This window comes from Anopheles coustani, chromosome X (assembly GCF_943734705.1).
Source record: "Anopheles coustani chromosome X, idAnoCousDA_361_x.2, whole genome shotgun sequence".
Taxonomy (NCBI): domain Eukaryota; kingdom Metazoa; phylum Arthropoda; class Insecta; order Diptera; family Culicidae; genus Anopheles; species Anopheles coustani.
Genome location: NC_071290.1, coordinates 9,474,509 through 9,501,395, shown reverse-complemented (window position 1 = coordinate 9,501,395; position 26,887 = coordinate 9,474,509). Strand labels below are relative to the sequence as shown.

The window sequence follows — 26,887 nt, the reverse complement described above, 5'->3', positions numbered from 1 at the left end:
ATCCAAGAACGATTAATCCCATCGCATCATGTGCGATACAATACCATTTTAATGAAGTTTACCGAATAAACGTGCCACAACGAACGAAAAAACTTAGGGCAAATAAATAACCTTTAAAATAATTAAATTCAAACAAACCATTGAAAGCATATGAATCAGGACAGGATTTATCGCATGTTATAAGTAACGCACAAAAATAATGAATGCTTAATTTATAGGTTTTTCGAATCTATTACGATAATGAACAGTTCTTAGGGACTGCAGAAAGTAGTAATTAACATTTGGTATTCTATGCCAATTTAAATCGTTTGAAATTGTTTCTTAAAGTCCAGGCAAACATTAAAACTTGTTACCTTTCCCAAAACAAATTTAGAAGCTTGAATGAAAAAAAGATTTTAAGGAGGCGAATATTTAATTGATCGCATTTCAGTGCCATTCGGTCATAAAACAAGGCCAGAAACTGGTCTGATTTTCTTGAACGCTTGACTAAACTCCATAAACCCTATTGCTAAAACTCCTGCCTTGTTCTTACTCCTGCTCGGTCATCTCTTACGCTATTCGATCGTATCTTGCGACGGTTTCTAGTCTAGTCAAAGCAGTATCAGTCATTCGCTCAATACAACTAATTCTACATACAACAGCAAACATTCAAACCAAATCGGCATAAATGTATCCAACAATTAAACAAAAAAGGATCTGGATCGCTAACATTGTTGGGATTCTAGGACAATCTTCTCTATCTATCATAGCTTTTTTAAGCGGATTTCCAAAACTAGTTTTAATTTTCGTTTGCTTTTACGGAAAATTGGTTGATGGTTGAGCCTCAGTGTCAATTTTATCGGCGGATTCAGAGGTTGATGGGGCTACAGTCTCAGATGTACCAGAGGCTTGCGGGTTTGATTGTGGCACGACTATCATATTTTCTACTGATTTAGCAGATCGGCCGGATGATGGTTCTCCAATTTTGGTATCAACATTGAGAGGTAGTTCTGAAGTTTCGAATAGCTTTTCCAAGCTGGTGATGACAGGGCACTTGGCAACTTGAAAGAACAACTCATGAGAGTACTTTTCACGAACGTTGGTGAGTTTGAGCAATGGCGATGATTTCTTCGGCATTATTACATTGTTCAGTAGGATTATTACGCTCTTCAAGTCGTCAACCTTATATCCTGTTGTGAATAAAAATATGAAAAATTGAGCTCAAACTAACAAGTACATGTGGTCTAAGGGTCAGGGGGTTTCCTTTTACAAAAAAAAGATAAATATTGGAATGCTCTTGTAAAAATTCATAGTAGAAATAAAAAAATTTAATTAGCAACCAAATGAATTCGAAACACAGAATGAACGTTCAGAAAAGTTAACTTTTAAAAGTACTGACGATCTAAATTACCTGAGTAAAACTCCAATGTCTTATTCCAACCTGGTAGGTCAGACATTCGCCGCGCTATGAAAAGGGCTGCGCATGCGAGCTTGGAATCTGACAAAATCACTGTAGCGTACTCCATCAAGCTCGTCTCTAGGATGTACCGAGCAAGGGTGAGTATTGGCATTGGAACGAGGGCCACCCGAGCATATCGACGCAAGAAACGGTAGGACAAAGGAAATCCGAGATCAAATCCAATCGTACGAAATACAGTACGCTCCATTTCCAGCAATTGTTGCGGCACGTATGCACCATCGCAAATGTAGATGAAATCGTCGACGGTGGGAGGGACGCGTTCCTAGAAAGTTCAAATGAAAAAGTTCAATTAGTTTCATGAAACTTACGCACAAGTACCAGCTACTTGCATCATATTTGGCCGCAATCAGGAACGCTGCAGACGCCACTAGTTGAAGCGTCTCTCGTCCAATTACAACAAGGGAAAGATAGGCATCCACAATTTTTACTGCAAGATATAGAGTCTCATGGTTTAATTCGAATGACTCTTGGAGTTCAACCATCCAGTCTACGAGCAGCGCACGCATAGGAGCAGTAAGGAAAGGCTGTTTTTTCATGTAATCCTTCAGTTGATATAAGCTCTCACGGTCACGAAGGTACTCAAAGATTTCCTGCGCGTATTCCGACACCTGATATACATCGCGCCAATAGGTTTTATCGAAGTCATTTACCCCTGGTGGAGTTTTCTTGCGAGGCGAGCGGGGTTCGACGGTAACGGTTGGCTTCTGAATTGACTGCTGGATTGGGACTATAACAGTTCCACATCTACGTTTTTGCTTGGATATTTCATTTCCTTGTTCCACTGTCGGCTGCGCAAGAGGGCGCCGTAGGGATGATGCAGCTTCTTCCTCAAGGGTATCTATTGCGGTGACATACAAAGCGTCATTGCTGAGCTCAAATTCGTTCGATGTTTGTTTTTTTAGTTTTGTATTGATTTCTCCAGCCAGTAGTGGTGGTGGTTTATGTTCGTTGTTGTTTGCAGCCTCTTGAGTTACACTGTCAGATATCAGAGGATGTTTTGTAACTTGCTCAAGGGGAGCATTTTTCACGGCAGGAATTTTTTCAGTTGCAATATTTTTCTTTACTTTCAAACAACGGGCCGGTTGGTTTAAAGTTTGTAGCGGACCTTTTGCACCTGTTTTTTCTAAGACATTCGATGAGGACGAGTTATTGTCTTCATCGAGATTTTCGACAGCGCTCACATACAACGAGTTGTCCTCGAAGTCGTTCGACGAACGACCCCCTTTTTTCTCATCTAAAGCTCCCAATTGCTTTACATTCTTTTCACTGTGTAACATAAGCGGTATTTTAGAAGGCACTTCAGCCGTATTTTTTGAGTTGGTAGCTTCATCATTCACTTGCGCTAGTGGTTTTTGGTTTCTAGCAATGCTCAATTTTGTATTCTCGGCTCCTGTATGTGCTGTATCTCGTCGAGATTTCGTTGGCATAACTCCATTTGTAGCATTCCCAACTTTGGCGGCACCATCCGATACATTCGATGGTTTTTCATTGTCACGATCATCGCCCCATCGATTCTCCTGCTCATCCTGGGGTTTGTTTTTATTAGAAAACGCCTTTTCAAGCCGCATGGCAGCCCGGGTCAGAATCTTCGTAGCCCCCCGCAATTTGGATGCGGCGTGCTTTGACTCATTAAATTGCTTTATCTATGTAAGAAAAGAAACAAAATTCAAACTCTTTATGTATCTGTGACATAAAACATTAATTTATAGGTTGGCGATTTTGAGACAAAAACGTAGATCCCAAAATGTCAGATTCCAATGCACATTCACTACGTACCTTAGCCATTGGAATGGAAGCTTTCTGGGGATTTTGTGCTAGCAAGTTGTCTGATTCTGCGTTGGTTAGATTTCCTAGCGCAAATCGCTTAACACCATGGTGTTGTTTGGTCAGATTACCATCAGCTTTGCGCTTACCCGGCAGATGATTCGACCCCTCCATAGTACCAACGTCGGCTTTCTCAGGCATGGCAGACAAATTGCTTTCCTTTGCCAACTTCAGCCTACCCAAACGAACGGAGAGAGAGATGGCATTGCTAAATAACATATATATTGTTGTTTAAAAAGTTTTAAACTATGTGATTACATACCGTGTGATACGTCTGTTGTTTGCCTGATTTTCTGATGCCATTTCCAAGCAACTAAACAGAGTCCAGCAAAACGTCGATCAATTTCAAAGAATATGATTATTTCGTAATCGTAATCGTTTCGCAGGTCTCTGCTGGCAAGTTTTCGTTGTGTGAAAATGTGATGGAAACAACGCGTTGTTTTGAAACTTCGCTGTGTAAAGGATAAAAATAATAAACAATTTAGTTTTTATTTAATGTGAGCAAACAAATATATATAGAGAATATAAAAATACATATAGTAGCAGACAGTCAAAGTCAGACACTTGAAAATTTGATAATGTTTGTTAACTTATTCTCAGAATCAGCTATGCAAAATTGACAATTGACTTTCCTACGTTTCCTCCAACGAATATTCAAAGACAATACTCAGAATACCTATTGTTATGGCTAAAATATCTCCTTCTTTCATACTACTTTCGATTCCTTCCGATGAAGGTTGAAAAATGGACGATACTTAAACGTTAACGCTTTGCCACGGGTAGCCCTTTCCTTTATAATATTTTCCGTGTATCAACCAAATCGAAATCCTATGGAAAATCTCCTTTCATGTAGAACGCCTATATATGGGTTCCTGCAACATGCCAAAGCCGAAACAAGGGAGTAATTCGTCAATTTTGGGCATTTCTGTTTTGTTTGTACTCGCCTGGGAATGTGAAAATTTTTATTCTAAGAATAGTTTTGGAATTGATTACATCCTTTGCAAAAGGATTTATGTATTATAATTTAATATTGCTAATGATTGTGAATGTTCTTTTTGTTCGTAAATCGTTATAATGTATAATTCTGCGGACAAATTTGACTAACAACAAGTGTACGATATCCCGACTTCGTCCTGCGCGGAATCTTTTCCTGAAAGACAACACAGACAAAATGTTGTCAGCTGCGTGCGTGGTTTCGCTTGCATGTGTGCAAACATTGAAAGATCCTTGATCATATATGTATGATACGTAGAGGCACAAATACATTCGCAGATTTAAAGGAAAGCATTATCTGTATGTTTCTACATGGACTCTAAATCCTTTATTACGATGTGATCTATTTAATCTACTTTACTTATCATATACGAGTGTGCAGAGAGGTTGAGACTATCTCACAAGCACAAAAACAACAGGAATCTAGACAAATGATATAAATAAAATGGACGCATCTGCAACAGTTCCAATACCAGCTGGGGGATTGTCCTTCAAAAAGAGCGAAGGAAGGGAAGAAAAGAAAATCAAAGATACCTACAGACGAAAAAGGACCGCCAGAGAAGAGATGAAAATCGTGTGAATTTAGTTCAATAGAATTTACGCTTTGCAGAATGATTTCTATGGCTAACGAGATCGATGATTTCCGAAGTTTAGTCTCAGTTCAACATAGTAGGCATATGACAAATAACTACCTTTCTCATCATATGGCTGCTACAAATGCAGCATGCACAAGGACTAACAAAAGTAGGACCGAAACTCACAGCACACTTTGCTTCTTTTGCTTACTTTTGGCGCGGAGATTTCGGCGTTCTTTTGAGTCGCTGAGCTCTCCGTTTACGGTCTCTACATCTGGATGTCTTGAAGAAACACACTTTTTTATTTACGAGATAAAAGGAGAAACAACAGTTCGCAACACAAAAAAATAACTCGAACATCGCACATAAAACCATAATTCAAAGAGCGTTCTGTTCAGAAAAGCAATCAGAATCTAAGAAATGGATCTGTTTGTTTGCCGTGGATAGTTCATAGCATCAAGCAGTTTACGGTTTCGGGGCCTCAAACTCTTTTCGAATACAAATCAGGTAAGTGAAAGAGATCTACTTTTATTCAATTACGTATATTAATATGCTTGAAAAGCTATATTTAATAATACGCTAATCGATTAATAGCCAATTTTGGTGAAGTCCATCGATTTTTCGATTAACATGCGTTCAACGCTTTATAACAAACATTGGAAGCACAAAATGAATTTAATGTGTTGCGTTTTCGTTCAATAAGCTTCAATAGATTTATATTTGTAAGTATACAAAATGAAATCTTTTGAGCAAGCCATTCTATCATTCCAAAAAGATAAAGGTTAGAACTAAATCACGAATCAGAAGGACGACACAAAGATAAACTAAATCATATAACAAACACAAATTAGACATTTGAAGGCATCTAATAAAATAAGCCTTCAAAAGATTACTTTCCAACTAAGTCGCTGACCCGACCATACTCGAGAATTTCATATCATTTCAAGCTGGGATTGATGCAAGGAATCAAAAAACCGTTTAAATGGCCGAAACATGGTAGCTCACATACACAACCTAAGGAGGAATTGTGATCGTCCTCGCTGCTATCTTTTTTTTAATTAAAAAGCCTACGGACGCCATCGCTATCTTGTTTTAATTCTATTCACAAACGAACATATTCACTACGGATAAGATTTGAGAGAGATCTTTCACGAAATGCATCACAGGGACGCTATATATAATGCTTGTTCATAAATATAGAACCCATTCCAGGAAACGGACACCATCTATCGTAAAACAAGCAATCAAGCAACCTTTGCCTCAAAGAAAAGTTACAGGAGCTAAGTTACGATATTAAGCATAATTAGCACAAATAACAGATGTAAAATAAAAGTTTGCTACTTACAAAATATTTCGACCAATACACAGCACAACCTACAACAGCTTTGAATTACAGAACTGCACTTTGATTCGAACAAGCGCCCTGTTGCCCTTTTGGCGGCCGTTGCTTGTCTGTTACAAATTGAACGAATTGAGCGTTCTGTTCACAGAACGCTTTTCAGTGGCGAACGAGATGTCAAGCGGTAAAGCCGCGTACAAACTTGACAGATACAATTTCGCTCGCTTTTTGCTTCAGCGGCTACCAGCGCCTATATGGTTTCGAATATTCCGTTATTTACGATTATATTATGGCGAATTATTGATTAATTATGATGAAAGTTGGTGCATTGTCTTTTCCCCAATCAAAATGTTACAATTCGATATACTATTAAATTATAAAAAAATACCGTTCATATTTTAAGCAATTCACTCGTGAAGAGCTTTCACTGTTTTTCGAAGAAATAAGACAAAGCTCTCTATTGCTCTTTTGTAATTTTCTATTATGATAACGACCTAAAAAGCTATACTTCAGCATAATCGTTCTTTAGGAAATTCCAACTAACTACCTATCATTACTTTCGCAACCTACAAAGCGAATAAACTTAGTTCTGCAGTTGATAGAGCGGTTTTTCTTTATTTGTTACAACATACTTTTTGAAGGTACACTTGTTTAATTCAGGGGCCATTTGTACAGCATGCCAGTGGCAACACTTTTTGCTTTGTCAAGACCAACCAAAATTGACCCAATGGTTAGGCCAAAATCGAACGAAGTTCCGGGGCCCATGCTAGTTAGTAGGTTTCCATCGCGCACTACGCGACCGAGTAGTGAGTCAGAAGCATCCTCCCACGCATAGCCTGCCCCATTCATTTGGTCCTTAAATGCTGGATAGGAAGTCACACGACGACCGGCGAACATGTTTCCATGGGCAATAAATACGGTAGGGGCAGCACAGATAGCAGCAATAAGTTTACCAGCGGCATCACATCGTTGCAGTAATTCCTTGACCATTGGTGCCTTAGACATCAGCTGAGATCCTTTCAGGCCCCCGGGCAAGATTACTACATCTGGCAAACCAGCGTCATTCTTTAGTTTGTCTCCAAAAAGCGCACGAAGAGTGGTATCTGCTTTAATGTTTACATCACGTGAACATGGTATTATTAAATCTACATCAGAAGTGCCTTCTTCATCAGATACCGAAGCCACAGTAACATCAATCTGGAAATAAAAATGAATAGTAACTTACAGTTAATAAACTCAACAAACAAAAGATAGGTTTCTGTATAGATAATATAGGTATAAACAAAACAATTAAAAGCCTAAAAGCGACGATGCTCAAACCAGATTTTGTTTCGAATTTTAGGTTTCATGTAATTGCAAAAAAAATTAAATCAACCGGATGCTGTTAGTTCCCGATAGCTATAGCAGCTGTATAAGGGAATTGTTTGCAACTTTGCCAAGGACTTCATTCGATTTATACATATTGTAACGTATATAGTGATCCGGCCGGTGCATCGGTGCAAATTACTGTGAAAACGGGCTGAGCGGAAGATTGGCAACGTATGGCAGGGTACGTTTACATTACGTAGATTATTCTTTAGTTGGGTAATAGACTGCTGCATCAAAATGCGAACCTTTTCTGAGATAGTAAGTTATTTATTACAGGGAGGTAGACCACTGTGTTACCAGAACGGGTGCTTTAGCTCACCATCTCATGTCTCAACACTATAGACATAGGCATTTAGGTATAGGAATATATGCTTCCTACTTGCAAAATATGCTTTTAATACTCACGCCACAACGACGTAAAATGTCTACAGTAATAACCAATTCCATTTCTTCGGTGCCGGCTGCTGCTAATGCCAACGCGGTTTTGTTTGTGCCTGTTTCTTCCGCCATGTTCGTAAATTAAAACTATCTCAATAGTCTATGTTGATTTAGGTTCACGCGGCGAACAGCTCGAAGCAGCTAAACCTAGAGAGATCTATTTTCAACTTCTATCAATTAGGAAGGTTCAGTGGTACCAATGTATTGCAAAAAGCAGCTGTATACTTTGTTGCAAAGTGCATTGAATACTAGGTATGGTACTATGGTGGCCGCCATTTTTGTGGAAAAGATTTGTCAGTTAAGTAGAATATCAAACATAGCCCGTACAAATAATGCGGCTGTGATGTTTCCCGAAAGTATGCTACAATTTTGGCGGTTAGCCTGGTGCGTGTGCATCAAAGCATACGGTTTTCCCGCACGTGCTTTCGAAAATGTGTATCATCGCCTTCTTATCAGAACTCAGTGACATATACCTTAAAACATAGTGACGTACCTTTTATACATGAACTTTGGCTTCAGTTTCTTCAGAAAGCAAGACGTCATGTTTAGTTTCGCATGGAGTGTATGCTAGACGCAGTCTAGATTTGTTTTAAAGCATGTTTGATTGCAGTGGTTTTACAGATTATCTATTATATGCAGAAGCATATATAACTGTACTCTAGAAGTGCTAAATAACATTCAAGAAATATTTGGCTACTTGGTTGAACGCCATTTCTATGGAATAAATTTTAATCGGCAATACTTCGAATAATGGATGATGCGGCAATGAACTAAATGAAATGCATATCGAGAAACATAAGTTGCGTGTAGAGAGAGCTTAATGTAAACGCGGTCTGAGGCTATGCTGTGCGGTTTAACAATGTCCGTATCGTCATCTAAAGTAATGTTCGTCTGGTCGCTATTGAATTGACATTCAAGTGACATTCTCATCTATACTCGGCATCAGCTGCGGGTGGCAGCGACTTGGAACGCGAAGGATTCTGGTGGAAAATTCACTCACTCGTACAGTTTCCCTGTTGCCTTGTCGGAAGTGTTGAAAGTAATCTTGTTTACTGCAATTAGACGATAGATGAAAGAAAATAACAATCAAACTTATCAGAACGCCACAATCAACCAAAAGCAGTTCGTGTTTCAGAAAGGTGGGAAAACAAAACACTTGTGAGAAAAGAAGTCGATCGGTAAGTCATGCGAGTCTTATGCATTGCGCTCAACTGATGTTCGTTTGATTTTGTTTTTACTATTTTTACATTCGACCATGCGATGTACCACACTCGGCAGTACACAGCTACGTACACCGTCAGGTACATATTGAGCCGAGCTACGAGTACCAAAATCATTCGACAAAATGCGTAGCCGAAGCAATTCCGGAGTTCGATTGGACTATTACCAGCGAATCGTCCATCGCCTAATTATGCGCCATCAGCAACCGGTGACTGGATTGTTTCCTGCAAGTCCACAAACACAGCATGCCTGGGTAAGTGAACCACCGGGTGTACATCTCAGACAAGTACATCAGATGAGCTGGCTAACATTCGTAGACAATTTTACGGTACTCTCATGGTGAAGGTCACTTGTGCTGGTTGATCAGTTGATCATCATAAGCTTTCCCTTTTTGCTTTGTTGAAAGTTTTACTACATATGATCTGTTTTCTCTTTATTTATTTCGCTGCTTGTCGTGCAGATACGTGACAATGTGTACTGCATTCTGGCGGTCTGGGGCCTATCGATGGCGTATAAAAAGATCGCTGATCAAGACGAAGATCGCGCTAAAGCGTACGAGCTGGAGCAGTGCTGCGTAAAGCTGATGCGCGGATTGTTGATGGCGATGATGAACCAAAAAGAAAAGGTTGAACGTTTCAAAATGACGCAGAATCCACTGGATTCGTTACACGCCAAGTACTCCAGCCGCAATGGTCAGATCGTGGTGGGCGACAGTGAGTGGGGACATTTGCAGATCGATGCGATTTCCCTCTATCTACTCATTTTGGCACAAATGACCGCCTCTGGTCTACAGATCGTATTCTCACTCGATGAGGTGGCCTTCATACAAAACCTGGTTTTCTATATTGAATCAGCCTACTGCATCCCTGACTATGGTATTTGGGAGCGTGGTGACAAATCGAACCATGGCCAGCCAGAATTGAACGCCAGCTCAATCGGCATGGCAAAGGCTGCCCTGGAGGCAATGAATGAACTGGATTTGTTTGGTGCCCGCGGAGGTTCCGGTTCGGTGATACACGTCCTTGCGGATGAAGCGCACAAGTGTCAGGCAGTGCTTCAATCGATGCTACCGCGCGAATCGAACAGCAAAGAACTGGACGCGGGACTGCTATCGGTGGTTGGTTTCCCTGCGTTTGCATGCGACGACCCGCAGTTGATTGAAACGACGCAGGAGGCAATAATAACGCGACTGCAAGGACGGTACGGATGCAAACGGTTCCTGCGAGATGGCTATAAGACGCCGAAGGAGGACAACACACGTTTGTACTACGAGCGCTGGGAGCTACGCATGTTTGAGAAAATCGAGTGCGAATGGCCGTTATTCTTCTGTTATCTGATATTGAACAAGGCTTTCCAGAACGATAAGCAAGCGGTGGCCGAATATTCTCGCAAGCTCGAAGAAATACTAGTGAAGACAGAGGAGGGTATGAAGTTGATACCGGAATTGTACGCCGTGCCAGATGAAGCAGTTTCCTCCGAGTATCAAGCACCTGGGAGCCAGCAGCGTGTAGTCGTCGGGCGTTGCCCATTCCTATGGGGCCAATCACTATACATACTTGGTAAATTACTGCAAGAGGTTAGTACCGTAATGCATGCACATATTCCGATATGATTTATTTTATTTTATTCCCGATACAAAATGTTCAAACGATAAGTTACCACTAGTACTTATTTATAAACAATGGTAATGGTATGTTTATTTGAGTCAATTTTATTCTCACTTGTCGTATCAAGTCATTGGTACAGTTCAAGTAGGTTCATTCCATGTTCGCAAATCATGTGCCTTACAGTCACTTTACTTGTTCAACCCAAAACTCTTAACGTAAGCCACACTTATGCAGACTTCACTTGCTAACATTTTTTTTTTTTTTTTTTTTTTTTGACAGGGATTTCTTGCAGTTGGTGAGCTAGACCCATTGAATCGTCGTCTGGGAGCTCAGAAAAAACCAGACGTCGTAGTTCAGGTCGTTATACTGGCTGAGGATAACGATATTCGCGACAAGTTGGCTGAACACGGCATCCAGGTCCAAACAATCTCGGATGTAGCACCGATCGAGGTTCAGCCAGCTCGCGTTCTCAGTCACCTCTACACTTATCTTGGGCGAAACAAGAAACTCGGACTCTCCGGTCGCAAGTCTCGTGACGTCGGTATTCTAAGTACAAGTAAGCTGTACTCACTGAAGGATCGTATCTTCGCGTTCACACCCCAGGTATGAAAAGTCAATCGGTACTGTTGGGAAGTTATACGTAGTAGAGAATGGTATCTACAATAATTTATTTCAGTGTTCTGTATAGAAACTGGTTAGAGAGACGCAGAAATCCACTATTATTACGACATTTTCTGTGTTGGAAACTTTATTTTCAAATAATTTTATCTCCGCCCAATTGTTTTAAAGTATATTAGCTGCTACCTTGTACCTCAAAACATTTGTGTGTGGTAACAATAGCTTCTACTTTTGCCGATTAAATTATTTGACTTCGTATACGCGCACATTTACACTTATACACACGGACTAGAATTCATTGGGAAATAGACGAAGTCTTGAAATGCGTGCTCTCATATTGTTTTTCCTACGATTAAGTTCACTTTAGGTTTTTTCCTTACATATTTCAAGAGTTACTAATCTAGATATTCTCCTTTCTGCCTTATTCGGGTTAACCGACGTTGCGACCACCATTTGTTACCACCACTGGTGGCTGACTTCTGTATAGTTCTCCGATGTGAACCGATTTTACATTGCCTCGGACAACGAGCTAATGATCGATCTTCTAAAGGGAGAAATAAACTTCCTGAAGTCTGCTTGGCAGAACCTTCTCGGTCGGCCGCTACTCACACTGGTGCTGAAAACTGTACATCTAGGTCGGTTGTTATATTATACATGCAGTTATTACTCATACATCTCTTTCCTTGTTCCCTCCGTTTCATACGCATTTACTCCTACCTCCCCGTGTTGCACGCTTGCACCTCTACCAGTGCTTTTCAGATATTTAAAACGTTCCAAATGTTCCTGCAATTTTCTTTATTTGTTAATAATAGTAGTTACCCCCAACGTATCATACTTTTACATTTTCTTGTACTCCTTTCTCATATTGGTTTTTCTTAGAGTAGTTTACAATCATACCATAACATTGTTTACGGCTTTAAAGAGTATTACCACCCGTTGATTGAACCCTACAAAACCAAGTAATACTTCAGATTTGCTTGGGAACCACAATTTGTAGCTATATCGGTGAAGACGGAGTGGGTTAGCTTCGCTCAGTGGATTACCTTTTAAATTATTGTAAATAGTAGAGCTAGGCTCCCAAAAAGTGTAGAATGTTTGTGATGTTTTCAAAACAATGAATAATGTACGGTTGTTTTAAGAAGCAAACTAAAACAATATGCTTCCATTTAAAATGTTTCGAACTTTTCGTGTGATGCACCCTCTTTAAAACCTAACGATTAGTTTTGTGATTTGATTCATCTTTGTTTTTTAAAGAGTTTGTAAAATATATGGATTCATGTTCCATTATCATTCAGTATACCATAGCATTCCTTGTTTACATCTTCGGTTGCCTCAAAGCATCTTCCTCTTTTTATTGATGAGTAATAGCGCGATGTGCATTCGGAGGGATTAAATTTGAGGGTTACCCATGTCCAAAATTGGTTTGGAACAAGGGTGCTAAAGTTTTTTTTATCAATATGGCTTACATTTCATCGTAAACGATTGTTTTTAAAGAAGTATTCACGACCAACCGGTTTTAATGGTTCTTGTCTTTGAGAGCAGAGTATTTCATTTATGTGAATGTTATCGAATAATTATTGTTTTGTTTTGACACATACAGAAACACATGAAGTACAGAAGATCAAAATTTAAAAAATCCACAATCGGCACTATGTACAGCTAAACAGGATGATTATAATCATCAATCTAAACGTTTTATTTTGAAAACAGTAAATAATAACAAAATTTATGAATGTAAAATTTATTTCTTTAGCCTCTTACCATATCATTGGGATTATTTTTTAAATATCGCTATATTCGATATTGTGCGCATAGCGACAAAAATGATGAACAGAAACTTTTATGTTCTATCGAAAAAATTATTTTGCTAGAAGCAGACGAATAAGTCAGCGTTACAAATTTTCACCTGATTGGAAATCTGTTGTTGAAGGAAATCACACGCATACAAGACTACCATCAAAGCAATATTGTAAGATGTACAAAATCTTACAATTGGATCGCTTATACTCGTCGAGGCGAGTCCTTATACTTCTTCAATGAATATACATGCATCGTCTTTTTCCTTATCGTTGACGCCAAAATAGTTTAAGTCATTTCCGTGAAACATGATATTACTTGTTTAATTAGAGTACTGGTGAGAGATTCTAGTTTTTGTCAGGATTCAAAATTAGTTAATGGGGTTTGCGTATCAGCAATGGATCTGATTGCGTACATTTTCTCTTAGTTTCATCATTTTTAATTAACTATATCGATAATATATCCAAAACTTATGTTTTATACACATTTCAAAAATATTTCAACTGAATTTTGTTCGACCAGATTTAACATTCATCATAGCCGCAAGATCGTTCGACATTAAGCTCCATGAGGTGACGGATAGCTACAAGTACCTATGTTTAATTGTATAGCTATATTCCCAAGCTGGTGGTGTATACGTGAAACAGTTTCATGCAATTGAGTCAACTTTATATACTTAAAAATGCCATGGTACCATAGCATTAAATAACAATAATGCTATATGTTTTGCGTTAACTATATTCTTTGCTTATGAAAATCAAAATTATATTCTATATTTAATAATTGGGATCTTTGTCTCTGTATCTTTCTCTTCTCTCATTTTTCTTATACATTTTTTTCCATAATGCCCTTTTTTCAAAAATTGATTGATTATTAATTTAATTAATTTGAACATCAATTGATTGATGTATTTCTTAATGAAAAACTTATCAAAATGGCTATTCTTCTGGCCATTGACCCGCGCAAACTCGAATTTGATTGTTGTTTGCTTTCCGGCTGGTTTGGATCTTGGTCCATTTGCTGATAACAATATTTTTGATTGGGTCCTGAACAATGGATTTGTTTTGGTTTCTTGCAATACCTAATCGTTCCCGTGGCCTGAACTAAACTTGTTCTGTATCATTATCGTTCGGCTGTCTTTCGTCCATCGGGGATGATTGGTTCCTACGAACTTCTTTTGTTCTTTCCTTTTTATTTATAATGCATCCTGCGTCACCGCTCATACGACGAATTCCGTATCGACGATTGATTACACTTCAATGATTACTTTCGGGACATAAACTTCTACAACGCTGCATCCGCAATGCTATCCACATCCGATGCCGAACGAAACTACCATCACTTTACAACGCGCGACACATTGGGGGCAACATGATATGCACTGCGCACATCACGTGCATATGCACCCATCAACAAATCGTAACACTCATCTCCGTCTGACATTTTGGTGGTAAACCCTCCCCCATCTTGGGGCTAATGGTGATTGGTAGATATTCGACCATGACGAGTACTATACATCACGCGATCCCGCCCTGCTGGCGAGCAATTTCACGGACATACTTGCCTTCCTGAGCTATAGCTGGCGCCATCTTCTCGGTCGGCCGACAATCACACTGATGGCAACCCATTGGCTTCTAGGTAACTATACGTTATAGGAAAATTTATAGACAAAAAAAGCAAGCTTAGCCTTCACACACAAAACAATCTATTCTTAAAACAACAAATTCGCCATGAAGGTATATAACCACAGGGAACAACTCATTGCATCATACAAAGTACATTTATTTGCATTTCTGTCACTTAGCACTCGGTAAAACCTACCTTTAAGGACAAAATACTTATTGCAACGACGTTGATGGTTCAAATACACGGACACTGATGTTCGGACACTCAAAATCGAATACGTCTGGATCATCAACCGTTCTACATTGCCAAACACAAACAAATCGTTCATACTGGGACCTTTAGAATGCAATTAATTATACTTATCAGCTGCGCTTGCATCCAACAGACGTCGTTCGATAGAACGTTCTTGCTACAATAAAAAGACGAATGTTTAGCCGCATCTTCTCTTTCGGTCACATCTGCTTGCATCATTGGAATAGCTTCTTCAATTTTTACTATCGTTGGCAATCCTCACTTCTTTTACAACGTACAAGCTTTGCGTTTGTCGTAACTCATTCCGTTATGTTATGTATTGGCTGAAATAAATTCTGCACAAAGACGTATTGCAATACTACATACTGTACTACCTTTCCCAAAAGTTAATTGCTCGTACTTTAGTTGAAATACTACAAAAGAAGATTAATTTACAAAAGAAATAGTTCTTGAAAGTGCTACAAATCGAGAGCGTTACAATCAAATCACACTTACACACAAAAGAAGAAAAATAATAGATCGTTAGTATTGCAATTCGTTGTTGCACAAGCTATAAATAATAGGTTTGTGATCAATTCTATCTCTCTCGAATTCCGGGTCTAAACTGATAACACAAAATGCCAGCAAATACGAAATACACGGGTTTACATTCATTTGAATCATTTATTAGATTAGGTTTATATACGGTCGTATCGTGACACACGGAACTTACGTTTTCTATCAATTCAAATTTTGGGTACCCAGGTTTACCATAACAATCAATAAGTATAATTTATAAGGGATTATTGAAACCCTCGGGTTTCTTAGCAACGTTCTTCTCAGCTCGTCGGAAAATCCTTTCAATGTACAAATGTACAGAGATTGAATGGATTCGTCAACATTTAGGCGACTTGGTACTGCTCCTACCTTCCCTTCGAAGTTAAGGAAATTTTCAACCACAAGCATGTGTCCGTACATGTGTTGTGTGATGATCAGGATTTCAATATAATACCCAATCTGGCGTGGTTTATTAACAGCATGAGCCACCTGTAATTTAGTTTAGATAGAAATCTGCTGTTGCTGGCATAATGTATTTGATGTCTGCAACTAACCTAGGCAGTACTGTCCAGCGTGTGTTCTTAGATTAATCCACGGGATTATCCAATACCATGTTCCTACCTAATCTGTATGCTTATCCTGTTTTATTTTCAATCCACCGTATCACCTTAACCTTTAATTTAAATGTGTGCAACATAAGTTGTCAGTAAAATAACAAAAATTAACCCTAAAAAAGCTATTGTATCACTAATTCTACGTTTACCATTTCTTTTACCACCGTTCCTCACTTATATGATTCTTTGGATTACGTGATACTTCGCATCTGCGAAACGAATATCGCTACCCTGTCTCCTAATTCGTACAGATAACAATAAAGTACCGCTGGCGATGATACAAACGATGAAGAAGCTCAAGTCCGGCTACATCAGCGGCACTAGGGTCATACTTGGCAACCTCGGTGACTTCATCAACACATCGGCCATCACGGACCTGAGTTTTCTCGGCAGCCAGGAAGATGGATATCCCGACAGTAGGTATTGGTGCACGGTGCAGAACGCAGACCTTGGGGATGCCTACCACGATGTCTGAAGTCTGTTTATGTTCATGTTCAATCAACAACGTGCACCGTACATTGCATCTGTTTAAGATAAATCCGTTAAGCTACATATGAAGAATGTTTTTTTTAACTATTTTTTTAGAATTGAATCCAGCTGTTCAGGCGTACCTTGATGAACACCTGCTGCGTTCCTTTAGCCACCGCGCGTCTACGACATCCATCCGGTCGTCTGGATTGCGCCCTAAAAACCTTCGCCGCCGCATGTCCGTTAAGGGTGCCATCAAGAAGACCCGTTCGATTAATGTCGATTGTACGTAGTGGGTTTGGATTGGAGCAGTTCTTTGGCCGGGGGCTGAGCGTAACACTAACCATCTTCATCCATCCTTTTGCAGCTGAAACACTCGGTATGGAGGGTAACGTTACAGAACGACGCCTATCGCACGTAACACCGCAGTGGCTGGAGCCAAATCAGACTACCATTCCCGGAGGCTCCGCTGCCGGTGCTGGCACCATGGCCAGTGGTGGCACGTCAGCCTCCCGTGATCCGTCACCGAACGCACAAACTATCGTCCAGTCGCAGGCACCCCGGTTCGCCGAGCGTGTTTCGCTCGACGACGACGGCAAGAAGCTACACATCCAAACATCGGCCACCGCAGCCAGTAAGCATCACGCCTGGGAATGATTCCAATCGACGAAAAGCAACCGGTAATCGATTGACAACATCTTTATTTATTTCTTCTGCGCAGTGCCTAAGATACACATTCAACCACTGCCAAGACATCGGCCAACAACCGAAACAAACTTTGAGAACACCGAGGTGGAGGAGTTAATAGCAATGCTGCGAGAGACGGAAAGCCTAGAGGAGCAGGGTGACATCCTGCAGCATCTTGTGGATACCCAAGGGCTTGACTTCAATACCGGTGGGTTTTCACGCTGTCATACAGAACGTAGTGGGATAACTCAATTGGCTGTGTTTATCAATCAAATTTTCATTCGACAAGCTTGTCCTTAGCATTGAGTTGTGTTCAGCATACTCCGGGCTCAAACAACCAATGCAACGGACGTGCACGCAATTGTTGGTTTGTGGCCGTAGTGGAAGTGGATAGTGTAAATGATAAATTATACTTATATTTATATTGTTTACCAGTCTACACGTAGTACACAAATCAAGCATTGTAGCATCTAAAAGTTGGTATGCATGACACGGTATGATCACGAAAGGTCGCAGAGTAATACAAATAGCATTACGATCGGATACATTAACATCGTACAAAGCGACTTTACATAGTTCCTTATGTTTTGTTTGACAGAATGCTGTAGTGACCGTTTGAGTTTGACACTCTCAGATTCGATGAAAATTTTGTAGCAATTCCAATGTCCAAGTGTATTCGATATGCTGTTGATTGTTCGTTCGAAAAATTCGTAAATCATGATACGCTTCTAAATCAATGTTGGTTTTATTGTAAAGATGAATTTAGAGTTTCAAATGCATGCAAACAAGCGGTTTGAGGGTGTTTATGATCCGATTATGCTACAGTATACAGTAGAAAAAAGAAGCTGAAGTATTCTGTGCGATTTTCTCGTGATTGTTAAAGTTTAAGTTTACCAGTTTCAACATGTATTACCTTTTCTTACTCTACTTTTCTTTTATTTATATTTTTCCGTTGCACAACCGTGTTGCTCGTGCTTTCGTCACTTTGCCGTTTCCGTCTATTGCTTGCTTTATTCTCTGCCGGCCGTGCTGGGCAATTGCCTGGGCGCACCCCGTTTACCGGTTTACCGTGGTTACGTGCTGCCCGCCTGTTTGCTGCTTCTTACCTGCTGGCTGATTCACTTCACCTGCCTGTTAACACAAAAAAAAAACTGCCCGCATTGTGCGAAACTGTGTGTACATTGTTATCCTTCTGGCTCGTTCGGTTGTGTGTGTGTGTGTGTGTTTACTGCAAATGATATTGCACCTCGCTGTCGGGGACTGGCGGGGGGTGGGAAAATGCTTGTTTTTGGGGCCTGCTGTAATGAAAATTGCACGCACGCACAGAGCTGCAAACGGGTGGCGTTAATGAAGATTCCCCATCTCAAGGCATGCTCGAGGAGGGTCGTGTCGTGACGGTGCGCGGCCTGCTCAAGGGGCTGTATGAGAAGGCATGCCAGCAGAAAATGTGGGGTCTGGTGCGTCATACGGCCGGCATGCTCGGCAAGCGCGTCGAGGACCTAGCGAAGGCGGTTACCGATTTGCTTGTGCGGCAAAAGCAAGTAAGTTTCGGTTCGTCACGGACATCGTTCCGAATGGAATGTAAACAGCAGTACTCATCCATCCTCCGCTCGGTTGAATGTAATTTGCAGGTTACCGTCGGAATGCCTCCGAATAGTGAGCACACCATTACTGCGCCGTTGCCCGAAATGGAACTGCGTCACGTTATCCACGAAGCTTACGGCGACGACGAGAGTACCGCCATGCTGTCCCAGGAGTTGCTCGTCTACCTGGCGATGTTCATTCGCACCGAGCCGCAGCTGTTCCATGAGATGCTCCGGCTGCGCGTCGGACTCATCATTCAGGTGATGGCGAAGGAACTGTCGCGCACGCTGAACTGCGACGGTGAGCAGGCATCGGAACATCTGCTCAACCTGTCGCCGTTCGAGATGAAGAATCTGCTGCACCACATTCTCAGCGGCAAGGAGTTCGCGATCAACAGTGTCGCCCGGGGCAACATCTCGATCGTCAGCTGCAAGTCGAGCCGAGTCAGCAAGAAGAGCCAGATCGGCATCGGCGAGCCGGAAGGCGCCGAAGGGTCACTGATCGACGACCGGCAGGGGCAGTGGTTGCGTCGCCGTCGCCTGGATGGCGCACTCAATCGCGTGCCGCGTGACTTTTACCCCCGAGTGTGGACGGTGCTTGAGCGGTGCGCCGGCCTGGCGATCGAGGGCCGTGTTTTGCCGCAAAGTTTAACGCAGGAGATGACACCGAACGAGCTTAAGTTCGCCCTGGAGGTGGAGACGGCGCTGAACACGATCCCGCAGCCGGAGTACCGCCAGCTCGTCGTCGAAGCGCTGATGGTGCTCACGCTTGTCACGGAGCACAACATCCTGGCGTCGATTGGCAACATCATCTACGTCGAGCACCTGGTGCACAAGGCAAACCAGCTGTTTTTGGAGGACCAGCGCAAGGTGCACGGCGATGCGATGCTGTGCTGTGCTAAAAACAAGGACATCCGTGAGACAACGACCGCTGGCCTATTGCTGTGCGGCGGTGCCGCCTACATCTGCCAGCATCTGTACGACAGCGCACCGAGCGGCAGTTACGGAACGATGACGTACATGGCCCGTGCGGTCGCGTCCGTGCTCGAATTGCCGAAGCAGGGTGACATGGACTGTACGATTTCCTAAATCGCGGCAGATATTGTTGAACGCAAATGTTGAACGCAACGCTTCCTAGCAGTAGTTAAGAACTATAAAAGTCAGATGCGGCAACACTACCCATGTTATGCAATCCATCAAGTAGGCACTACTAACTCTCTTATACAGTTACTCCCAAATATGAAGGTACAGTATCGATTTGCACGTTTAACCCAAATTCTCTTGGTCAATTCTCTTCGTAGCGGTAAAATTCTAAAAGCATATGATAGAGGAACTTGTAATGCATTAACCTGTGAGTGACCTTAAATGAAAAATAGCTAGAGTTTTGGAAAATATCGAACCTGAATTCCCCACCAAGTTAGTTGCTTCGATGCCTCGTCTCTTGGAAGCCGTTATTGATGCCAAAGGAGGCCAAACGATGTATTAAAAGGCGGTCAGCATATCTTTTTAAATCATAGTTTACACCGTTTAGCACTTTTGTGAGTTCTTAATATGGTGTTTTTTCAGCTAATGGCTTAAAACTCAGCCAATTTGGCCACTAAAAATCTCGTTCGAGGCTTGTTTGAAGTATTATAAGTTCCTATGTCATATGCTTTCAGAATTTTACCGCTACAATGAGAATTGACCAAGAGAATTGGGGTTAAACGAGCAAATCGAAATCGATAGCTAGAGTTTTGGAAAATATCGATCCTGAATTCCCCACCAAGTTAGTTGCTTCGATGCCTCGTCGCTTGAAAGCCGTTATTGATGCCAGAGGAGGCCAAACGATGTATTAAAAGGCGGTCAGCATATCTTTTTAAATCATAGTTTACATCGTTTAGCACTTTTGTGAGTTCTTAATATGGTGTTTTTTCAGTTAATGGCTTAAAACTCAGCCAATTTGGCCACTAAAAATCTCGTTCGAGGCTTATTTTAAGTATTATAAGTTCCTATGTCATATGCTTTTAGAATTTTACCGCTACGATGAGAATTGACCAAGAGAATTGGGGTTAAACGAGCAAATCGACACTGTACCTTCATATTTCGGAGTAACTATATGTTAATAAATGTGAAATTTACATGAATGTATAAACAAAGCCTGTTTTGGTACAGATCCTGTTATCAGATCGTTACAAAGTGCTTTCTACCGGGCATTATAGCGCGTTTATTCAGCTGCATGTCAAGCGTAGTAGTATCGACCTACCACCGTGAACAAGCGGTTTGCTGGTAGAGTCGATGTAGGCCAGTGCTTAATTCACTTTACGGGCCGGATCAGCCGGATTGAGCTAAAAGCAAATGAGAAAACCGTATGATTAAAGAAGCTTAACAGAAATGTAGCACCGCAGGTGAGATCGTAGGCATGTTTACATATTAAGTTTTACATTTCATTTACTTTAGAGTAGTTGTTTTTGTTCGGGAGAAAGGTTTTGATTTTTAGTATCTTTCGAACAGTAAGCATACGCACGTACGTTGCTATACCCCCGTTTTCCGTGTGTCACGCCACCGTCTTTGCTTAATAAAAGTGTTTTAAAAGTGAGAAGATGTTTGAAAACTTTTGCTTCATGCCGTTAATGTTTAGCTGGAACCACTCATCTTTAAGAAAGAAAGAAAATGCCAAAAGCTGTTTTTAAACATGAAAGTTAATTTGGGCAGTTTTACAAACGTAACACACGCAAAGATTTTTTGTAGAAGATATGTATTTATTAGGATAAACAAGCAAACGTTTACGGAACGGATAAACTCACAACATAGTGTTGCTCTTCTCCTAATGCCTTCTCCCGTGCAACTTTCATAAACTCGTTCAACAAAGCCGTGTCTCTGATCCAAAGCAGCAACGCTAGCAAACATCCTATGATTCGTCGCTAGCAGCGCTAACAGACAGCTTTTAAAAGCGTTGTTCTCGTTCAGTAGACGACTGTTATGCATAGACTTAAGAAACAGCAAGATAAGAATGATGATGTAACCCTTGTAAATGGCACCGATAGGCAATTTGAACAGATGAATGAATGAATAATCATTTCCTTTGCTATCAAGATAAAACATTTCAGCGTGGTATAATCGAATCCGAAAAATTGGTTTCTATGAAATTTTGTTAGATCTTTTCTCAATGAATAACTATTTTATTGTTGTAACTTCTAAAACCAAGTTTATTTAGTCAATGTAAAACATGATAGATAATGTTTGGAATCAACTCGTGTTCAGAAAATTCTTTCAGATTGTTTTATATGGATTCAAACAAAAATCGACCTGATTTGTAGTTCTCATCGCATGTATTACATCAAAAAAGAAACATCGTTTCACGCTCGTTGTTTGTGGATATGGACCGTATTGAAACATTTTGAGATAGAAAGTGCATATCCATTGCAGAAACGGGAAAATAAAAAGATCAATACAAAATGTACATTTTTCGATCGGATCCATTGACGACATTCTGTGCGTTTCGCAGTTGAGGTGTTTCAATGCCTAGTTTGGCGGATCATCGGTACTGACGGCAGTGACGGTAGACGGTGCACCATCAACATCCATCCTCTCCTCTGCGGCTTGTTTTGGTCCCGATGTCATATCTGCTCGAGTGGAGGTTGGTTCCGTTTTGGTGAGGTAACTTTTAAGTTTCACCAGTTCCGGCATGTCTGGCGCAAACTCGCGAACATACCTGTACAGGCTGGCCAAGTCACCGCCGAGCGCTGTACAAATGCGGTCCCAAGTCTCTTGGGGAGGCTGCGCAAACAACTGTACTAACGAACGCACTGCCTCAAAGTGCTTTGTCGGCGTGTCAAGTTTTTGCTCAGCCGGCAGCAGTACCTGAAGCAGGCATTGAATATAGTTGCTAGCGCAGCTGCGCAGCCATCCGTGGTGGCTCGTGTTGGTCAGCATATCCTGCATCACAGAAACCGCCACCGATTCGATGTGGCCACGCAACATATCGTCTCGAGCGAGCGCTAACGCTTCGGCCCGGGTGCAGCGAGGAAATACCTGGATGCGGGAACAAGAAAAAACAAACAACCAACTATCAGTTGCACGTCAAACCATTTAACCTTTGTTTTTACAAGCTTTCATACCCGCGTAAGGAATGCCTTGATTTTCTCGCTATCTGATGTAGGAGTTAGCTCGCCTTCGTACATGAAACTAGCAAATGATGTTGGAGTCGTTGTTTTCGGTCCTATACTTTGAGCTGCTGCTTCTCCTTCTCCTTCTTCCGGTTTTGCGACGGCAGCATCTTTAGCGGGTTCGTAGCAGATATGTTTCCGGAAGTAATACATCGTGCTGCGAGACATCTGCGTTTCCATTTTTGCGAAAAGCTCGGTTTTGTCTGTGTGCAAAAAAAAATAAATAAATCAAACTGTTAGTTACAGCTGGTTCACTATTGATAGATAAACAGTTGATCGATAGAACTACCTTCATTTGATGCCAGCTTTTGTAGCTGATGCAGCGTTGGCTCGAGCAACTCTATGGTAGTCGCAACGAGTGCGATCTGGTCTGTCTCGGGCGGTAGTTGCTGCGTAGCATTGCACCGTAGGCCCTCGACAATCTCGGCTAGACGTAGCACCGTCGCTAGCGCCAACTTTCTTTGGATCGCAACAGAATCCTTCCCTTTCGCTAGTGTCGAAATGAACGGTAACCATACAATGTGGGCCAACTTGAGGAGATCGAACAGGGCGGCGGAATTTTGCTTAGCATGCGCCTCGCTGATGCCTCGGAGAAGAAGCTGTTCTATGAAGTCTTGCGGCTCAAACAACCCCAAGTCGTAGAGCTTCCGTGCCAGCTGTCTCAGCAGGGGCGAATGCAGGATTTCGAAGTTCCCCGTAAGCAGCGTTTCCATGTGCTCGCGCATGAAATGCTGGGCGATCGACTTGTGCCTGAGCACGACAGCCACGATTGCTTCTACGTACTGCTCGTTGGAAACGGAGGCATTGTACAACGAACGGACAAGTTTCGCATAGAACGAAGCGGGCGATTGGAAGAGCAGCTGCTGTACGCTTGGCAGCTCACCGGTGCTGAGACTGTTGCCACATGTCGAGTCGCGTAACCGATTGATGAGTTCGATCACCTTCTCTGCAAAATCCGGTTGCTGGTAGCGGGAAAACTTGGTGCCAAACGTATCCAGCGTGAATGTGACAAGATGATGGAAATCTTTTGCCGGTAAAGTGTCCACTGCCTTAAGGATCAGGGCGCGTAGCTTTAGTCGTTCGTCCGGAACTTCATCTTCATCCATTAGGTCTTCGCCGATTGGCTCTCGCGTGTCGTACTCTATCATCAGTCGAACGTGTGAACCATCCAACAGGGGCCAGTACTGTTCGATTGTCTCTAGGCACTCGGCATTTCCGAACACGCGCTCGGAACGACTGACGAACTCGTTCAGGTACACACACCGCTCGTCGACTGACTGCGCACTGTCGATCTTGAGCATCAGCATGCCGAGGTTCATAGTAGTCGCCTTCTCGGCCAGGGTTTTCGGTCGCATCGCGAATTGTGTCAGGTGCCGAACGATACTATGGTGGATCTGTTTATTTGTTCGTAGGTCTTCGGACAACCGGTAGGCGGACTCACCTATCACCTGCTGGAGCGTAACCGGTTCCTCGCCCTCCTTGAACAAATCGATCTCAGCCCAGTAGAGGAAGCGATCGATGGAGACGTGCATAATACACGTTTCGAGCGTATTCAGCAGGCAATTGTTGATCTTCGTGAGGGCGTTTTCCGACGGCTGCGAATAGTCCTTGAGAGCTTCCCTGGGTACGTGCCGATCGTTCACCAACTCGTAAATGCCCATCTCCGGCCCTACCTCGATGGCTGGTTTACGGAAGTACAGCTCTAAACATTCGCTCGTCATGCTGAACATATGCTTCAGCACGAAGCCAAAGTAACGGTGCTTACGCAATTTCGACCAGCCCTCGAACTTCGCCACGTCTGGTGTATTGAAGTACCGGAGCAGGTCGGCCACAAAGTCAAACATCCGGCCAAGCGTGCGTTGCTGATCAACGTACCGGTTTCGGTCGATTTTGCGCCAATCGCAGTCGGTACGGCAAATTGCAAAGTAGATAGCACGTACCATCGACTCAACGCGTTCAAGTACCTCGTACGGCTTAGCGTATTTGAGACTGACGATGGCTTGGTCTAGGAACTGCATTGAAAACCACAGCGGCGAGTACGAGATCATCTCGTACAGGAAGCGATCCAGATCGAGGCCCCAAATGCAGTTCAAGAGCAGGCATTTGCTCATCTGTGGCAAGCTGTTCAGCAGATGACTTACACGGCTGTCCTGCGATAGGTCGTACCGAAACGAGACGTCTGTGTTCAGTAGCATGTACATCGTAATTTTTCGCAACTGCGTCTCGTACTGCTTGTTTACTTTGTTCTCCCCATCGAGGTAGTTCTGTATACGAAAATACTTCAGCAGGCGAGCTACTATCTCAATGATGTACGGTTCATTTCCTAGAAGAAAGAGTCCAAATGCAAGTTTGAATCCCATCCTCGCAAACGAATGGTATTAGCATTCCGTACTCACCGCTATCGAACACGATCTTATCGAACGATCGAACAAATTGATTGGTGTTGTTCAAAATCAATTGCAGCTTGTTGAAATCTTCACAGAACTCCATTTCGTCGGTTGTTTTCTTAATATCATCTAGCACATCGACGAGGTCTTTCATACCTTAGGTGCTGCGGTGCAAGCGGTCACAGCTTTAGCAGTAATAGCCTCAATCTTGTCCGGCGGTTGGAAAGCCAAGAATGGATCGCGCCTTTATTGACAGCTTGACTTGGATGTGTCAATCTACCTATCAAAAGGAGGCTCACAAGGAAACGACGGAATATTCAATTCGCGTTTTATATTGAACCATTGCTTGCCGTAAAATGAATATTATGCAGCAAAAATGTAAGCTCACAGCAATTTTCGATTCGGTAGCGCAGAAGCACGAAATACTAACCGATCGCGTAGTGAAGGCCAATCCCGGTTACAGTCACGGCATACAATTATTCGCAGGTTATATCTTTGGTGGCAAATTGACGTCTCATAACCTGACACAACGTTACCAATAATAATTTATTTTGCAACCAATAATGCTTTATTTCTCAATTTATTTGCACCTATCAACGATTGTTTCGGAAGTAATCATTCTCAATGTAATTTAACATCAATTTCCAGAAGATCAATTGAGGCCGTCGGCCGTTTGGGCGTGCAAGGCACGCGATGGTCAATAGATTATCGTAGGTGATACCACGATCACACTTAAGTTATCTTTATTAGAAGGAGTAATCGTTTAAACTACTTCCGGTATCTTGCTTGCGCATCGTTGTTGTGTGCTTTAATTGGTAAACAAAACAGGGAACGATTGTCAGAAATCAACTTCAATATGGCTGCCACGACCAGGCTTTTGAGCTTTTACCTCTCTTAGAACCCACCTTGGGATTGAGTCCCATTTGAAGGATTCGGATCAGATTTGATTCGCTTGGGATTTAAATCAGATTTGATTTGTTTGGGACTCGGTCTGATTAGATTCTGAGTTGATTTGAATCGGACTTGATCCGAATATATAAAATAAAAGGCCTTCACAAGACGTGCAACATTGTCAAAAGTAAATTTTCACCATCTTTTCATGTTTTTGGCCAAACAGTTGTGTAGCCGCGTGACTACATTAGGCGTACCATACCAAAAACTTGGTACGGTCGAGTGACAGCGTACCAGAGCCGATGATGCGCTAGAAAGAGAGAAAAAACGGTTTTTACCACCTGGGCCGCACCAGTTTTTTGGTATGGTACGCCTAATGTAGTCACGCGGTAGGAAAGCACACACTGAATTTCGGAAGATTCAATCTTTGCTTTAAAAATTTTCCAACCACCCATCAC

The 26,887-nt window shown here is 41.9% G+C and overlaps 4 protein-coding genes across 5 annotated transcripts; 1 reads left to right on the top strand and 3 right to left on the bottom strand.

The window, feature by feature from the left end:
- Positions 1 to 12: 12 nt before the first annotated feature.
- LOC131269141 (G2/mitotic-specific cyclin-B3) lies at positions 13 to 6,294 on the bottom strand. Its single transcript, XM_058271469.1, has 6 exons — positions 6,197 to 6,294; positions 3,546 to 3,735; positions 3,236 to 3,458; positions 1,789 to 3,102; positions 1,391 to 1,721; positions 13 to 1,169 (listed from the first exon to the last, which is right to left on the bottom strand). Exons 2-6 carry the CDS (start codon positions 3,584 to 3,586, stop codon positions 796 to 798), a joined length of 2,283 nt encoding a protein of 760 aa, XP_058127452.1. The 5' UTR covers positions 3,587 to 3,735; positions 6,197 to 6,294; the 3' UTR covers positions 13 to 795.
- Positions 6,295 to 6,786: 492 nt separating this feature from the next.
- LOC131269151 (protein dj-1beta-like) lies at positions 6,787 to 8,218 on the bottom strand. Its single transcript, XM_058271479.1, has 2 exons — positions 7,964 to 8,218; positions 6,787 to 7,387 (listed from the first exon to the last, which is right to left on the bottom strand). Exons 1-2 carry the CDS (start codon positions 8,066 to 8,068, stop codon positions 6,842 to 6,844), a joined length of 651 nt encoding a protein of 216 aa, XP_058127462.1. The 5' UTR covers positions 8,069 to 8,218; the 3' UTR covers positions 6,787 to 6,841.
- A 398-nt stretch (positions 8,219 to 8,616) lies between these two features.
- LOC131269139 (probable phosphorylase b kinase regulatory subunit alpha) lies at positions 8,617 to 20,348 on the top strand. Of its 2 annotated transcripts, none has more exons than XM_058271467.1 (11): positions 8,617 to 9,174; positions 9,275 to 9,470; positions 9,678 to 10,793; positions 11,104 to 11,427; positions 14,730 to 14,877; positions 16,520 to 16,684; positions 16,854 to 17,021; positions 17,104 to 17,370; positions 17,458 to 17,631; positions 18,750 to 18,964; positions 19,055 to 20,348. In XM_058271467.1, exons 2-11 carry the CDS (start codon positions 9,342 to 9,344, stop codon positions 20,093 to 20,095), a joined length of 3,747 nt encoding a protein of 1,248 aa, XP_058127450.1. In that variant the 5' UTR covers positions 8,617 to 9,174; positions 9,275 to 9,341; the 3' UTR covers positions 20,096 to 20,348. The 2 variants fall into 2 exon arrangements, with proteins under 2 accessions (XP_058127450.1, XP_058127449.1); XM_058271466.1 differs by lacking the exon at positions 14,730 to 14,877 and adding an exon at positions 11,930 to 12,077.
- A 1,953-nt stretch (positions 20,349 to 22,301) lies between these two features.
- Positions 22,302 to 25,899, bottom strand: LOC131269140 (uncharacterized). Its single transcript, XM_058271468.1, has 4 exons — positions 25,548 to 25,899; positions 23,441 to 25,474; positions 23,104 to 23,354; positions 22,302 to 23,017 (listed from the first exon to the last, which is right to left on the bottom strand). The coding sequence occupies exons 1-4, from the start codon at positions 25,690 to 25,692 to the stop codon at positions 22,508 to 22,510; spliced, it is 2,940 nt and encodes a 979-aa protein (XP_058127451.1). The 5' UTR covers positions 25,693 to 25,899; the 3' UTR covers positions 22,302 to 22,507.
- Positions 25,900 to 26,887: the final 988 nt, after the last annotated feature.